Source organism: Eptatretus burgeri, chromosome 11 (genome assembly GCF_056783735.1).
Source record: "Eptatretus burgeri isolate ZD-2024b chromosome 11, Ebu_testis_v1, whole genome shotgun sequence".
NCBI lineage: Eukaryota > Metazoa > Chordata > Myxini > Myxiniformes > Myxinidae > Eptatretus > Eptatretus burgeri.
This window is the reverse complement of record NC_140971.1, coordinates 92,066,207-92,081,518: the sequence shown is the minus strand read 5'-3', so window position 1 is coordinate 92,081,518 and position 15,312 is coordinate 92,066,207. Positions and strand designations below refer to the sequence as shown.

The 15,312-nt window shown below is 42.5% G+C and overlaps 1 protein-coding gene across 7 annotated transcripts in view; it reads left to right on the top strand.

Annotated features, from left to right (window-relative positions):
• The window catches only part of LOC147017654 (N-terminal EF-hand calcium-binding protein 1-like), a 101,754-nt gene that overhangs the window by 35,996 nt on the left and 50,446 nt on the right, over positions 1-15,312 (top strand). For all 7 annotated transcript variants that reach the window (XM_085847394.1, XM_085847395.1, XM_085847397.1 and 4 more), the window contains 3 exons: positions 7,848-7,987; positions 10,902-11,005; positions 14,916-14,983. In XM_085847394.1, the coding sequence (XP_085703520.1) occupies positions 7,848-7,987; positions 10,902-11,005; positions 14,916-14,983 (312 nt within the window). The remainder of the gene's footprint in view (positions 1-7,847; positions 7,988-10,901; positions 11,006-14,915; positions 14,984-15,312) is intronic.

Sequence of the window (15,312 nt, the reverse complement as noted above, 5' to 3'; positions counted from 1 at the left end):
GAAGCAACAGGGTCGGTAGCCACTGCAAAGAAGTCCGGTCGTCCGAAAATGGCAATGAATGTAGCTAAGGCTGAAGAAGCCATCAGAAGACTGGAACAAAGTCTGCAAAAGTCAACTCGCCGTTTATCTGCAGAGTTGGAAGTGAGCCAATCAAGTGTTATCTGTATCCTTCACCAGAAAAAATGGAAACCTTACATTCCACGCTTACTGCATGCCCTTGATGATGGAGATGAGGACCGCCGTCTTCAATTTTGTGAAGTGTTCTTAGCTCAACTTCACGAAGAGGACACAATGCTAGACAACATCTGGTGGTCAGATGAGGCATGTTTTATGCTTAATGGCACAATTAACTGGCATAATTGTGTCTACTGGGCTGCGAATAACCCAAGAGTGACAGTTGAGAAGGAGGTAAATTTACCTGGAGTGACAGTTTGGGCAGCCATATCTCCATTAGGGATAATTGGACCCTTTTTCTTTGAGGGATCTTTCACTGCAGAAATTTACCTGGTTATGCTGCAAACCTTCTTATGGCCCAGGGGACAAGATCAGGACTGTTATTTCCAGCATGATGGAGCTCCACCTCATTATGGACATTATGCTCGTCAGTGGCTTGATGAAAACTTTCCCAGAAAGTGGATCGGCCGCCGCGGTCCGATCGAGTGGCCGGCACGCTCCCCAGACCTTACTTACACCTCTAGATTTCTTTCTTTGGGGGCTCATGAAAGACCTTGTTTATCGTGAAAAGCCTCGTACCATTCAGGAATTGAAGGCTCAAATCGCTGCAAAGTTTGAGGAAATTGATATCGAACTCTGCAGATGTGTGTGCCGCTCTGTGCTTACTCGGCTGCAATTGTGCATCGATCATGAAGGAAGGCACTTTGAAAATTGCAAGTAAAACAGCTTGGTACAGTTCCGTAATAATTTTTTTCTTAAATAAATGGTTAGATAAACATGTCATTCGTTTATTTCTACCTTCTTGTACCCTGTAATACAAATGGCAAACAAACAATCAACTGACAGAAATCGGGCGCTACATCTGACTCACTATATCTGACTCACTATGGAGCACAAACTACTTGCTCAGGGTGACGGAGCATGAACCACTCGCTCAGGGTGACAGAGCATGAACCACTCGCTCAGGGTGACGGAGCATGAACCACTCGCTCAGGGTGACGGAGCATGAACCACTCGCTCAGGGTGACGGAGCATGAACCACTCGCTCAGGGTGACGGAGCATGAACCACTCGTTCAGGGTGACGGAGAATGAACCACTCGCTCAGGGTGACGGAGCATGAACCACTCGCTCAGGGTGATGGAGCACGAACCACTCGCTCTGAATGCCATTCTGCGGCAAAAGTGTCTGCAGTGAGTGAACGATTTGCTCAGAATGATGTAGCACGGTACCGCTCTCGACAATGGGTGTTCTACAAGTAGCTTAAGCACTCATGCAAGCACTCCATTTAAATGGTTGAAAAGGAACGGTTGGTCAGGTTGTCACTGCATACCATACACAGCAGTTAATGAAATAAAATGAAGTCGTTCATTAATGACTTTATCCACAAAATTGTTGCTGCTTAATGTTGAACAACCCTGGAGACATCGCAAAGTTCACTCGCCCGTGAAATAAACATTGCAGAAAATCCACCACATTGCCTGCTTTTCTGTGCACGTGTCGTGGTACATCGGTTCGGGATCCACGCAGACGTTATAACTTTTTTTTTAATGTCTGTTTTTCATCAGATTTGCTTTGATTCCCTGGATCTGGCAAAACCTCCGAAAATATAGACACAGATCTGGCAGACGCCATGGATAGGAAATCCCTCTGGGGAACAGGGCGTGCGGTCGAGCAGTGAATGCATTAAATCATATCGCTAAATGAAGCTAGTTAATTTTGGCACGTTCCTCAATTTTTTGTTCACTCAAAATAATTCTCCAAACAGTAGAAAAATATGAGTTTCATGCTTTGGAAATTTCACATTTTCTTGTGTATGTATGGAGAGAAGAAGGGAACATAGCCCTGTTTGCTTGAAGTGAATATGTATATCGGCTTAGTTACATGACTCGTTATCTCTTTAAATTATCAGATTTCACAACAGATTTCCACACTTATTTAGTCTGGACAATATATGATCCCCAAAACCAAAATAATATTTCGATGATGTACTTTAATTAGTCCGTGAGAGGTGTTCGTGGAAAAATCATATCCTATAATGCATGAAATCGCTCCAAGCTCCTAATTTGAAAATGATAGTACTTACAATAGTGATGTATACAGCGATTCATAGCTACGATGTACAGCCATTCGATAATATGAGTGAGGAAAGTGAAAAAAATACTTTATCGTTGTGACCTGTTCCAAGTCAAGGCATGGTTGAGCAGGCCAAAAAACATGGTGGCCTCAGACCCCAGCGAGGTTACCCACAAGGATACGCCTAATGACGCCATCAGGAGTGGTGACCGAGGAAGTGCCTGATAAATAATATAATTGAATAAGGCCATTAATCATCTTCAAAATGGGTGTTTTAATTAACCCAAACATCCAATTTTCACTCTTGCACTTCCTTGAAGTTTTCTTAATATGCTTGCAAAGTTTCAGTTTGCTCAGTTTTATACTAGGTTTCATAGTTTGGGAGTTATGGAGGAGACTCACTGATACACACTGACATTTATTTGTATGTATATATATATATATATATATATATATATATATATATATATATATATATATATATATATATATACATACATATCCTGTTGGACCCCAACATTCGCCGGGGATACGTTCCTGAAAAATGCCGTGAATGTCGGGGCATTGTTTCAATGGGAAAAAGGGGGATAGGTTCCCATTGGTTCGTGATTCATCAGGGAAAATCAAAAATCCCACGAAAAACCGTGAATACGTGAAGCACAGTGCTGCAAACGTAGAAGCAGCTCAGAAAAAAAGAGCAAGTGGAAGCAAAAAAAACCCAGTAAAATTACCTTGAAATCGATGTCTGGGTTGTGTTTGTACTATTTTCGGTTTTTGAATGACTAGCACATTTGAGAGGCCACATGACTCCTCCTTCGCCGATCTTACTGCGATGATGGTATGTTTATGATTCATAGTTATTTTTCACATTTCATACCATATTTGATGATTGGAGTTCACCACCTCACCAATTATACAGGTATCAGGGTTGAATTCCTAAGAAAATTGGGCTTTTTATGAAGCATTCAAAAAATGAATCTACCTTTGCAGAGATGGCAACAGGTGGCAGCTCGTGCATTTATAATTTATGAATTTTGAGAAAATGACTGTTTAAAACTGCTATTTAGGTGCATCATGGTAATAAATGTGATCATATCATGTTTTGTGGCGATGAACCTTGGGAGCTTAGAGGAGTAGGGTCACAAACAAACAAACAAACATTTTGTTTTTATGTATATATTCATAAATTATTCCTTCAGTTACATTTTATGTTTGAGGTTGGGTAAGACTGGGATAAATTGTTGTTCCTTTACATTCATGGCAAGGACGAATCATTTATTATCTCGTGAGCTGGAAATACTGTATCCTACTTTGGAAATCAAATAAGGTTATTGCTTCCAAGAGATGGCTGGCTTATCAAATTATTATTATTCACACTTAAAGGTTCTTTAAGTACAGGGCTCTTGCTGTTGGTGGGTGAAGTGTGGCTTTTTTTTGGCTCTTTAATGAGCCTTGTACACCCACTGCTATTCTCATACAATCACACAAATTCAACTTCTGTGGGATGGTGTGGTTACCAAATAACTCATGAAATTACCATAAATGTCATCTTCTTGAAACACTGCCATAAAACACCTGCTCTTGTATTAAGATCAAATTCTCATTTGAACTACAGGGTCGGCCATTTTCCTTCTGCCATTGCATATGGTGGGTCGCTTGTAACTTTGACGCCGCATGATACAGTCTCGCAATGCATCAACTGATGGTGAAACAGGTCCGGTGGTTACGTGGTTGCACAGCTTTGGATTTGTCTGCATTTGTTCCACTGACGGTAATCATGATTGTGTGCAGCCAGTTTTTAACTAGTTGGGAAATTCTCATGATAAATCTGGGTCAATAAACAAAAGGCGTTGAACATAGTCTTGTGTCATGCCTTTCAGCGGTTCCATTTACTCGACAGAGTATTTCACTGTTTGAGTTACAGGAAGGGCAAGCCAAGTACATGAAGTGCAATGACATTGTATTCCAGTTTTGTTGGGTATTTGTGCTTGTACTGTCCAGTGAACCTTTCTCTGACCATGCTACTGTATATTCACCTTGATAGGAAATACTGTACTTGCGGTGACATCCATACTTTATTAGAATGATTAATTTATTTTCTAAATGGTTGTATAGTTAGGTATCTGTTTGAAAAGCACAATGCAAATATTTAGCATAACAAGCTGTGATCTATTTGTCTATTTGTCCATGCTGGCAAAAAAACAAACAAACTGATAACACTTGCCAAATTGTATCATATTCAAAATGTGTTTATTGGAAATGGTGAGACCTAACTGTATTAGGCATAGCGTGCGAACGTGAAAATCAAGTTTGAAGTTTATACGCACCTAAGTCTTTGTTCGTGCAGATTAATGTACACAACAAAAGTTCACCTTAGCTGAACAAAGTTTGCCAAAAGTTTGCATCATTCGGTTTTTATTTCTCTTTTCCAATAAGTAACTTGACTTCCTGATGTCATTGGAAGAGAAGTCATGTTTTTGGTTCTGCAACTTTTATTAAACACAAAAATATTTCCAGAAATACATTTTTTTGTTCCCATCATGACCTTATCGCCATCCCTTATCATGACCATTTCATTCTTCTCTTCTTAATTGTCATGTTCAAGGCTTCTTGAAGTTTTGTTAATACTTCATTAAACCCTTGCTTATGCTATAATATTGGCTGGGAGAATCGAAAGACTTAAATGTAAAAAAAATCCAGTCTTTGAATGCGATAAACTTCCCAAGACTTGATGCATTCACAGCCAGAGGCAAGCATTTGAGCAAACAAAGTTTGTCATAAATATAGGTTCAGTCAGAATAGTGTTTGCTAAACACAGGATGCTGTGTTCAAGGCAAATGATGCTTATGCACATACATGTAATGCAAGTTTCCATGTAACTCTGTGTTTGCTTCCACATCTTGTGTCCGAAACCCATTGCTTTCTATACCCACCTTACCCAGTCACAACCAGCTGTTCCTGGACTCTGTCCTTTTCTCCTGACAAGGTGGAGAGCTTGCTGTCAAGACTGATTCTGCAACCGGTCCAGATGGCATCAGCCCACACGTCCCAAAAACCTGCTCTTCTTCTCTTTCTCACCCTCTCTCTGTTATATGAGAAGGACGAATCATTTAAAATCTCGTGAGCTGGAAATACTGCACACTACTTTGGAAATCAAATAACATCATTGCCTTCAAACATATTCACCCTCTCATTTTCCAAAGGTCATCTGCCATCTGCTTGGAAATCAGCAAACATCACTGCCCTGCATAAAAAAGGTGCAAAAACGGATCCCTGCAACTACAGACCAATCAGCCTTCTCCCAATCATCAGTAAGGTTATGGAATCCATCATCGCTTCTGCCATTAAATAGTTTCTCTTCTCCAATGGCTTGATTTCCTATCTTCAATTTGGGTTTATGCCTGGTTGGGCTTAATGGTTAGGGTGGTTGGCTTGGGATCCTAGGATCCCAAGTTCAAATCCCCCTTGACTGTTGAATTAATACCAGGTGAGGTTAACTCTGCGTGTCATCCTTCCAAGGTTGGAAAAATGAGTGCCAGCTTGCTGGTATCCTGTGTCGGAGTGGTGACCCGTCCAGGATTGTGCCCAATAGCCAAGGAGACTGCTTAAGCAGCACCAACGCTCTGCTCAGAGTATGGTCCCAATGGATCGATGGAATTTGGGTCACCAGGTCACTACCATGGACTTGCTGCTTCTGCTTTACCAACAATGGATGGAGGTCCTCAATGCGAGACAGTAGATCAGATTCATCTCCCTGAACATATTGTGTGCTTTTGACATGGTCTGACACCCTGCCCTGCTCACTAAACTCTCTTCTCATGGTATCCAAGGCAATCTCCACTCATGGCTGGATGACTTCCTCTTCTGTTGTAGTCAATATTTGGCCTAAATGGAGTTATCTCATCCCCTCTTCCTGTCCAGGCTGGAGTTCCTCAAGGCAGCATTCTGGGCCCTGTTCTTTTTCTGGTTTTCATCAATGATCTCTCCAACTCTCTGGAAAATCAGCTTTGTCTCTTTGCTGATGACTACACCCTCTGCCGTACCATCTGTCATCCCTCAGACCGGCAAGCAGTAGCTTCTTCACTCTCTGCAGATCTGGATAAAATCACAAACTGGTCCAACATGTGGAACATATCTTTCAATCCTGACAAACCTCACACTCTCACAATGTCTCTCCGAAAGGACCGTTTCGAACCCCCCCTCCCCCTCCATCTACTTTCTCAACAATCGTCTGGAAGAAGTCCTTTCTTTCAAGGTTCTGGGTCTCACTATCTGCCATGATCTTTCCTGGGAAAGCCACATTTCCAACCTGGCCTCCAAAACCAGTCGCTGACTGGGCATCCTCCATCGTGCAAAGTTCTTCATCAGCCCACCTGAGCTCCTGACCACATACAAAGCTTTTGTCCGCAGCCTTATGGAGTACTGCTCTCCCCTCTGGGCAGGTGCTCCTGCCTCTCACCTTTCTTGGCTTCACGCAGTGGAAACCAAGGCATTTCAAATCATTGTCATCTCCTGCGACGAGGCTGAGTCTTTGGGTCTCTCACTCTCATCCCAGGCAGGTTGGTGGTCTCTCTGTCTTATACCGTCTCCTCTCCGGTCTTGCCCCCCCCTGGTCTCTCTACGATTTGTCCCCACCATATTTCCGCAGGGCGCTCAAGGTCCGCCAACAACCCCCTTCTGGGAAAACTATCAAAATCACGAATAAATGCTCACCTTCACTCTTTCATTCCTCTTTTTTCCTGCCTTTGGAATAAATTCCCTCACTGTGTTCAATCCCATTCCTCCCTACAGACCTTCAAAACAGCTGTTTACCACCACCTCTTATCATCCCCCATCCAAATCCTCGATCTTTTCTACCCCCCGATAATCCACCCAAGCCCCACCACCTTCAAATTCCCTGCTTTCCTTCCTGAAAGTACCTGTAATGTCCATCTTGTATTCCCCATATTCCTCACCCCATCCCTCTCCCTTCCACAGATCTAATGTCTCTGTTCCCCACTGTTTTATCCTTTCCTCGTCCGCCCCTCTTGTCCCACGCCCCCCTTGCTGTGCATTGTGTGTTAACTCTCAGACGAGCCTCGACAAGGTATACAAAATCTCTCACCCACAATTGCCAAGAATAAAAAGAATTATCTCCCATCTATTCAATTAGTCACAGCTGCCGCTAATATTTTACAGTTAAACAATAATTGTCCAGCTCGTCCCAAAGAGCCATAAACTAACAAGCTTGTAACCAATTCCCACTTGGCCAGAATGCTTCCATTACTGGAACCCCAGTGGATTCAACTTTCAAGTGAATTGTAATTAATCCATTTCCTGCAAGTGGGGAATGATGAGTTGTACAGCGGAATAGGATTAGTTGCGCAATTGTCCTTTTAACACAGTACATGCATATGTCATTTTCAATGCAATAATTACGTGCAAGAAAGTCAGGAAGTGTGTGTGTGTGTGTGTGTGTGTGTGTGTGTGTGTGTGTGTGTGTGTGTGTGTGTGTGTGTGTGTGTGTGTGTGTGTGTGTGTGTGTGTGTGTGTGTGTGTGTGTGTGTGTGTGTGTGTGTGTGTGTGTGTGTGTGTGTTTGTGTGTGTGTGTGTTTCCCAGGAGTACACACAGGCGAGTGGAATCCAACAGTTTGTGACTCGATTTCTTCTACGTGAGACGTCCAACCAAGTCAATTCTTTCCAGGCCTCCCTCTTGTGCGCCACAGATGCTATCCATGCAGCACAAACAAGCAACGATGGGTCTGTACACGAACTCTAACTTTTTTAATTGCCACATTCTTTTTGTTTCTATTTTTGATCTCTAATTAGTTTCTGTTGTTGTCTCTGTCTCTGTCTCTCTGTCTCTCCCTCTCTCTCTCTTCCTCCATCTCTCTCACGCCCTTCATCTCTCTGTATCTCTCTGTCTCTCTGTCTCTGTCTCTCTGTCTCTGTCTCTCTTTTTCTCTCTCTCTCTCTCTCTCTCTCTCTCTCTCTCTCTCTCTCTCTCTCTCTCTCTCTCTCTCTCTCTCTCTCTCTCTCTCTCTCTCTCTCTCTCTCTCTCTCTCTCTCTCTCTCTCTCTCTCTCTCTCTCTCTCTCTCTCTCTCTCTCTCTCTCTCTCTCTCTCTCTCTCTCTCTCTCTCTCCCCCTCTTGTTTGGGGTGTTTTGTTTTGGGTCTTCAGAGTCTTTTGGGTCCTCATGATGTTTGGGTCGTCTCGGTCTTCAGCGTCTTAAGGGGTCTTCAAAGGTTGAAGGAGTCTCAGCAGTCAAAAGCGTCAAATGGTACACTCAAATAGTGCATAATTGAGGAATAGAAGTACGTAATTAATGGACAAAAAGTATGACTGACACACACACACACACACACACACACACACACACACACACACACACACACACACACACACACACACACCTCATCCATTTATTGAAGATAACATTTATTTCAGTTTATAATCAGAGTCAATTTGGTCCATATTTACACAGCACAATGTATAACAATTTATTTATTTTCTCAAACGTTTCTCATGAATTTATTCAGTGTGGTTTTTGTGCTGGTGCAGTCCACGTGAGCAAAGTGAACTGGATTTCAGTTTGTTTATCATTATATGTTTTGAAAAAAAATCTCCTGGTGAATCAACACCACTTATTTCGATGCAGCATCATAATCCATCCATTTCTCAAATACCCTTTCAGGTGTGTCGGTTGGTTTTAGTTACTTGCTTGCTTCATGTGTTTGCGTCATTTGATACTTTTAATTCTCATTATTAGCCCCCATTGGACAGTTCGAAACGGGGGCTTATGGATTTGGTCTCCACGGGCTTATGGATTTGGTCTCTGGGGGCTTATGGAATTGGTCTCAATTTTAATGTCCGTGATTGCATGCGTGCGTGCGTCCGCAACCATATTTCGGAAATGTATGGACTGATTTTATTCGTGCTTGGCAAAAGATAACACATGATGGTATGCAGATGCACGTCATTATTTTTGGACGTCAGATCCAAGATGGCTGACTGGCGGCCATTTTAGTTGGAAAGAAAAACCTGGTGTCGAACACGTCCTCAACCATTTCTCGGACATGCATTAACAGATATTGTTCAAACTTGGCACACAGATAACACACAATAGTATACATATACATGTCATTTTTTCGAGATCAGATCCAAGATGGCAAACTGGTGGCCATTTTAGTTGTAAAAAAAACCCAATGTTGAACATGTCCTCAACCATTTCTCGGAAATTAATTTACCAATGTTGTTAAAACTTGGCACAAAGATCATGAATGATGCCTTACATCGGCACCTCATATTGTTTCGATATCAGATCCAAGATGGCCGATTGGTGGCCATTTTGTTACTTAGACGTGTCTCCAACCAGTTCTCCAACATGCATCGTCCGATTTTGCTCAAACTTTGCGCAAGCACAGTACACAATGGCATACACTTGCGACTAACTTTATTTTGTGATTTTTTTTTGTATACCTTGTCGAGGCTCGTATGAGAGATAACAAACAACGCACAGCAAGGGGGGCATGAGACAAGAGGGGCGGAAGTGGGAAGGACAAAACAGTGTGGAACAGAGACATTCGGAGATCTGTGGAAGGGAGAGGGATGGGGGCGGGGAACATGGGGAATTACAAGATGGACATTACAGGGACTTTCAGGAAGGAAAGCAGGGAATTTGAAGGAGGTGGGGCTTGGGTGGATTATCGGGGAAGAATGGACTGAGGATTTGGATGGGGGACGATAAGAGGTGGTGGTGAACAGCTGTTTTGAAGGCCTGGAGGGAAGAATGGGATTGAATAGAGTGAGGGGGTTTATTCCAAAGGCAGGGAAAAAGAATGAAATAGTGAAGGTGAGCAGTGATTCATGATTTTGGTAGTTTTACCAGAATGGGATTTTTGGCGGATCTTGAGCGTCCTGTGGAAATATGGTGGGGACAAATCACAGACAGAGCAAGGGAGGGGGGGCGAGACCAGCGAGGAGACGGTACAAAACTGAAACACCACCGACCTGCCTGCGTTGAGAGTGTGAGAGGCCGAAAGACTCAGCCTCATCGCGGGAGAGGCCAATGATCCAAAATGCCTTGGTTTCCACAGCGTTAAGCCGAGAAATGTTTGAGACAGGAGCACCAGCCCAGAGGGGAGAGTAGTACTCCATCAGGCTGCAGATGAAAGCTTTGTATGTGGTTAGGAGCTCAGGTGGTTTGAATGTGGTCAGGAGCTCAGGTGGTGTTGATCTGATAAAAGATGGCCGACTGGTAGATTGGCGGCCATTTTGTTACTTAAATGTGTCCCCAACCATTTCTCCGACATGCATGATCCGCTTTTATTCAAACTTGGCACAAACACAGCACATGATGGCATACACGTGCACCTCATTTTATTTTCAATCTGATCAAAGATGGCCGACTTACATACTGGTGGCCATTATAGTTGTGCATAAATATGGGCTGGCCCTTTTGCTGCATAAACTGTTTGTTCAATGTATGTCGCTTTTTGATCCCTCGGGTCCGTCCGTAATAAAAATTTGTTTTGATGTCAAGCCATGGATGGGCCAATTGCAAATTAATAGTCGGATTTAACTTTTCCACAATCGGCCCACGTGACATTTTTTGAATAATCTGTGTTGTTCAAATTGTTTGCGTATTTGTTGTTATTTATTTTCATTGCAACAGGCTGGATGTGGATACACCCTCCTTTGCACTGTCTAACCGTATCTCCAAGCATGGACGAAGGCTCAGCAAAACATTCAGTAGTGTGGACAACCTGAAGTTTGGAGGTAAGGTTTACTTTGTTGGCCAGGTATGTGAAAGTGCATTGTCAGGATGTTTTTTTTTTATGAAATGGTATTTCTCATCCTTTAGATTTTGATAGCATCTCTTGAGAGATCATCAATTAATCAATCAATTTCCGAGATGAGCGCTGTGTATTTTTGAGTAAAATTTCAACTTTTCTTCTCAAAAGAAGAAAGATGTAAGAAAATAAATTTTAAAATCATGACAAAGGAACTTTAGAAAGATAGGGGTTTAAGACTCTTTTGAAAACTCAAATTGATGATGTTATGCGTATTTATATGGCAGCTTGTTCCACATTTGAGAATATCTGAAGAATGCTCGATTTCCAGAGTTCTTCACCCTCGTAGTACAAGGAATTACCAGGAGATTCCAGTTGTTAGAATGTAGCTTTCTGACAACAGTGTGATGAAGTCAGATCTTTTTGCAAGAACTACGTTATTCTTGGCTCTTTTTGGTTACAGGGTTTAAGGCTCATAGTGAAGATGACTATACAAATCAAACGTACACATCTTGACAAATACATAAACAACACCGGACTTAACTTTAGACAAACACAGCCACTGAACTTGGAGAGGAAGCGACACTGGGCACTAGTGACATTTTTACGATGTCACTTTTCTTTGTCCACATGCAGTGGAGCATTGTCGTTGGAATTTCGTCCTCTACATGGTTGCCAATTGACCTACAGGATTTGTTCATGCTTTTATCCTTTATAAGTGCCAAGTATCAAGTGATGAAGCAGAAAGTACCATTTATAAGGTTTATGGAATGACTCAGATGGGGTTCAAATTGCCAACCTCCCAGACTCAGAGCGGTCACTCGAACTATTATGCCACCCTCTGGGTGTATCAAGCCATTTTTGGTCATTGGTGATATTTTACATTCTAGAAGGAGCCTCAATAAAATGTAGACAGACTTTAGATATCGGAACTATATTATTTTGTTTCTCTGCACTGTCTTATGAGAAACAGCTGACTGAAGACGTGCAATCATTCCATCACACGCCAACGTCATTCGTTAGGGATGAGTAGCACTCAACATCACCTATCTCGGATGGCTTGCTGGATAGCAGGACGGTTCCTGCTGACAGAGGAACGTGATGGAACGGTAAGCGCACAGTTGCACCCTGGTGTAAAGGTTCCGTTTGTAGCGGTGCTGGGCTTTGGTACAAGTGTGAACCAAAGGTGTCCATAGGCAAGGCGAGATGATGGTCCTGATGTGCGGGAAGGCAGTTTGTAGTGGTGAGACGTGTGAGGCTGGTGTGGTTGTGGAGTCGAAGTGTCATCATTGGGTAATAGCGATTTGGGCTATGGAAGAAGGCTGGAAAGGTGAGATTGAATGGTGGTGTTGAATGGAAATAATGTTTGGTGTTTATCTGAAGCAGGCAGGGTGGTTATCGCTGGCATGTGGGAGAATTGTGGTTGGAATGGCAGTTTGGTTATGGCTTGCAGATTCAAAGGGGGTTTTGTCACGCATATGCAAATTAAGCTGCAAGCAGCGAGTGTTTCTCATGGTAGGAGAAGATCATGCACAGAGAAAATAATGGGGAAGAATGTGCAAAAAAAGCAACCCATATTCCCTTTGTAATCCATTAGACACAAGGGGGGGGGACCCTATCTGGAACACCTAATAATGGAATAACTGACTCTGGAACCACTGTAGGTTGTGTGCCATTGCCTTGGGGGTCTCGGTTCCCAGAACCATCACAATATCTTGGGAGCCCAGAGGCAGATCACTGACACACAAAGTTTGTTTTCATGACTTGGGAATGCAAAATAAAATAAATTAGCAGATAAAAAAATCAAGTATTTAAATCAGTCGCTGAGCCCATGTCATTTCCGTGCAACAGACGGTGAAGAGTACAAGTGGAGGAGCATGAACACGGTGGTGTTGTAATAAATCCGGAGGCACAATGTGCCCTAAATGGTCCTTTCCAGAGCTACCTCTATTAGCACGAGTGAAGCCACCAGAAGTGCTCCGGCGGGCATCTTACCATGCCGATCTTCATGATGCGGAAGATTAAAGTTAAAAAGACAACAGATGGATCATATCGAGACTGGGAGGATTATAGATAGGAGAGAAACATACCAAGGGAATACACAGTGTCCGTTATTAGCTTCCATACATCCGTCCTCAACATATGATCTTCACAATCCACATTACTCGATTGTTCTCGGGGGGGGGGGGACCCCAGGCAGTGGATAAGCACCATACTCACTTGAGGCCTGAACACAGAAGTGTGATGATAAACCTTTGTTGGGCAATCTTTTTAATAAAAGGTGCACGTGTAAACATGATGATAATTAAATTTGTGTTGTTGACAACAAATCACTACAACCTCAACGTACGATCTTCACAATACATATTATTCGATCGCTCTTGGGGAAACAACCTGGGCAGCATAGAAGCACAAGCCCGATCGAGGCCTGAAGGCCAATTATCTGGATTTATCCAGGGTCAATTTTTGTTTTTTTTTAATCCAAACATAGCCCTTGACCTTCCCTCTTGGATGAAACAGGAGACCATGCAAAGTTTGGTTGCATTGGCTCCTGCAGGGTCTGAATGCATAAATGAACAAACAAACAAACTTTCTTTATATTGGAGATACATTTCCAAACCCCTTGGTTAATTTTCACCAAATTTGTTGTCCCACATTATTTTCACATCTGGAAGCTCAACGCCACAATAAATACTCAATTCTTAATCAAACTGATGTAAAAAGATGAAATAATGGCATTTTCGGTGATCAGTATCATACATCACGTGACTCCTTTGATGAGATGAGCGAAGCTGGGACTGTGCCCTGTGCGTTCTAAGTTTGATACTCTGTCGGGAATCAAACCTATTGCATTTAAATATTTATTTCCTTATGCAGAATGCAAATAAGTATGTAAAGGGTCTACAGTGTCTGCGTCTAATAAGTGGTCGTACGATCCTGTACGATGTCAAACAAGGAAATGAGGAGCCAATTTGGTCACTCTTTGCTGTGATGCACTTCCGAGTTGATTGTTGATACAAGTGTAAAACGTCCGTTTCTGGGCTCGTCGTTTTTTTTTTTTCTTTCTGGGTGTTTCTAAAATCTAATCTGGTCTCAATTTGGTGATCCAACTTGTGTAGAATATAGAAGATTGTTGGATTCATTATGATACTTTGATTTGAAACTGTCGAAACATCAATCAGCTGGTGATCTCCAAGTTTCACAATCTGGGTTTATTAAGAATGGGATGAGGGGAAAACCATCAGCATATGTCTTCACAATGTTGAGTTTGAGAAAGCTCTTGGACATCCAATATCACAAAGACAGAGATAGGCAGACAGAGACAGAAAGAGAAACACACAGACAGGAATTCATGATTGTGGAAAGAGAGCATTTCATCAGGTTCAATGGACAGGGTAGATCTGAGTATCATCAGTGTGGCAATGAAAGCCGTTACACATTGAGATGATCACTTTCATCCTCCACTAAACTGAGCTCATTCCTATGTGCTCATTTTTATATATTTGACCCAGGAAAGAATTTGCTTCAACATTGTGCTCACCTGCTGTCAATAGACCTTTACCTGTGCATTACTTCAAGCCAAGTTATTGATGAATGTCGGTAGAAATCAGTGTCAATGTGATTTACTGCATTTGCTTTGGGAACGAACTAATAGTGGGACCTGATCACAATTTATCAGTGTTCGTAGAGGAAGGGATGCAGGAGGGACATTAATCTCCATGCATGCTTCAATGAGCTTTAAATGTATTATGAATTTTAGTTTATGACAGGAACAGAGCACAATATGTTTCCTTTCCCATAACGCCACTCAGTGTGTCAGACTCATGATCACAATGAGTGCAAAGTGAAGTCCTTACAGCAACGTGTGAGCACTCATTTCAATGTTTATCCTCCAGGTGTGTCTGAATCTCAGTGGGTCGGGCAACTCAATCGTCTTCAGAAGCTGACACAAACTTTACCAAAGGTACATTAGTGGATTTAAATGTATCACCTGACCGATTTGTTTCACCTTGGACCATCTTATATTGACTGTCTCCACATAAGTTACTGGTAAATTCACTGGAGTTACAAGTGTTTGTTTGTGTGTGTGTATGTGTGTGTGTGTTTGTGCATTTGTATGTTATTCTTTAACGGCCGAACCATAGCACCGAGAGGCCCTAAATTTTGGGTGTCGGTACTTCAGGATCTGGGCAAGGTTTCAATCTACCACGCGTTGGCCTTGACCTCCGTTTTGGGGCCACCAGAGGCCACGATTAGGGGAATATTGGGATTCCGCATGTCCAACATGTCCCG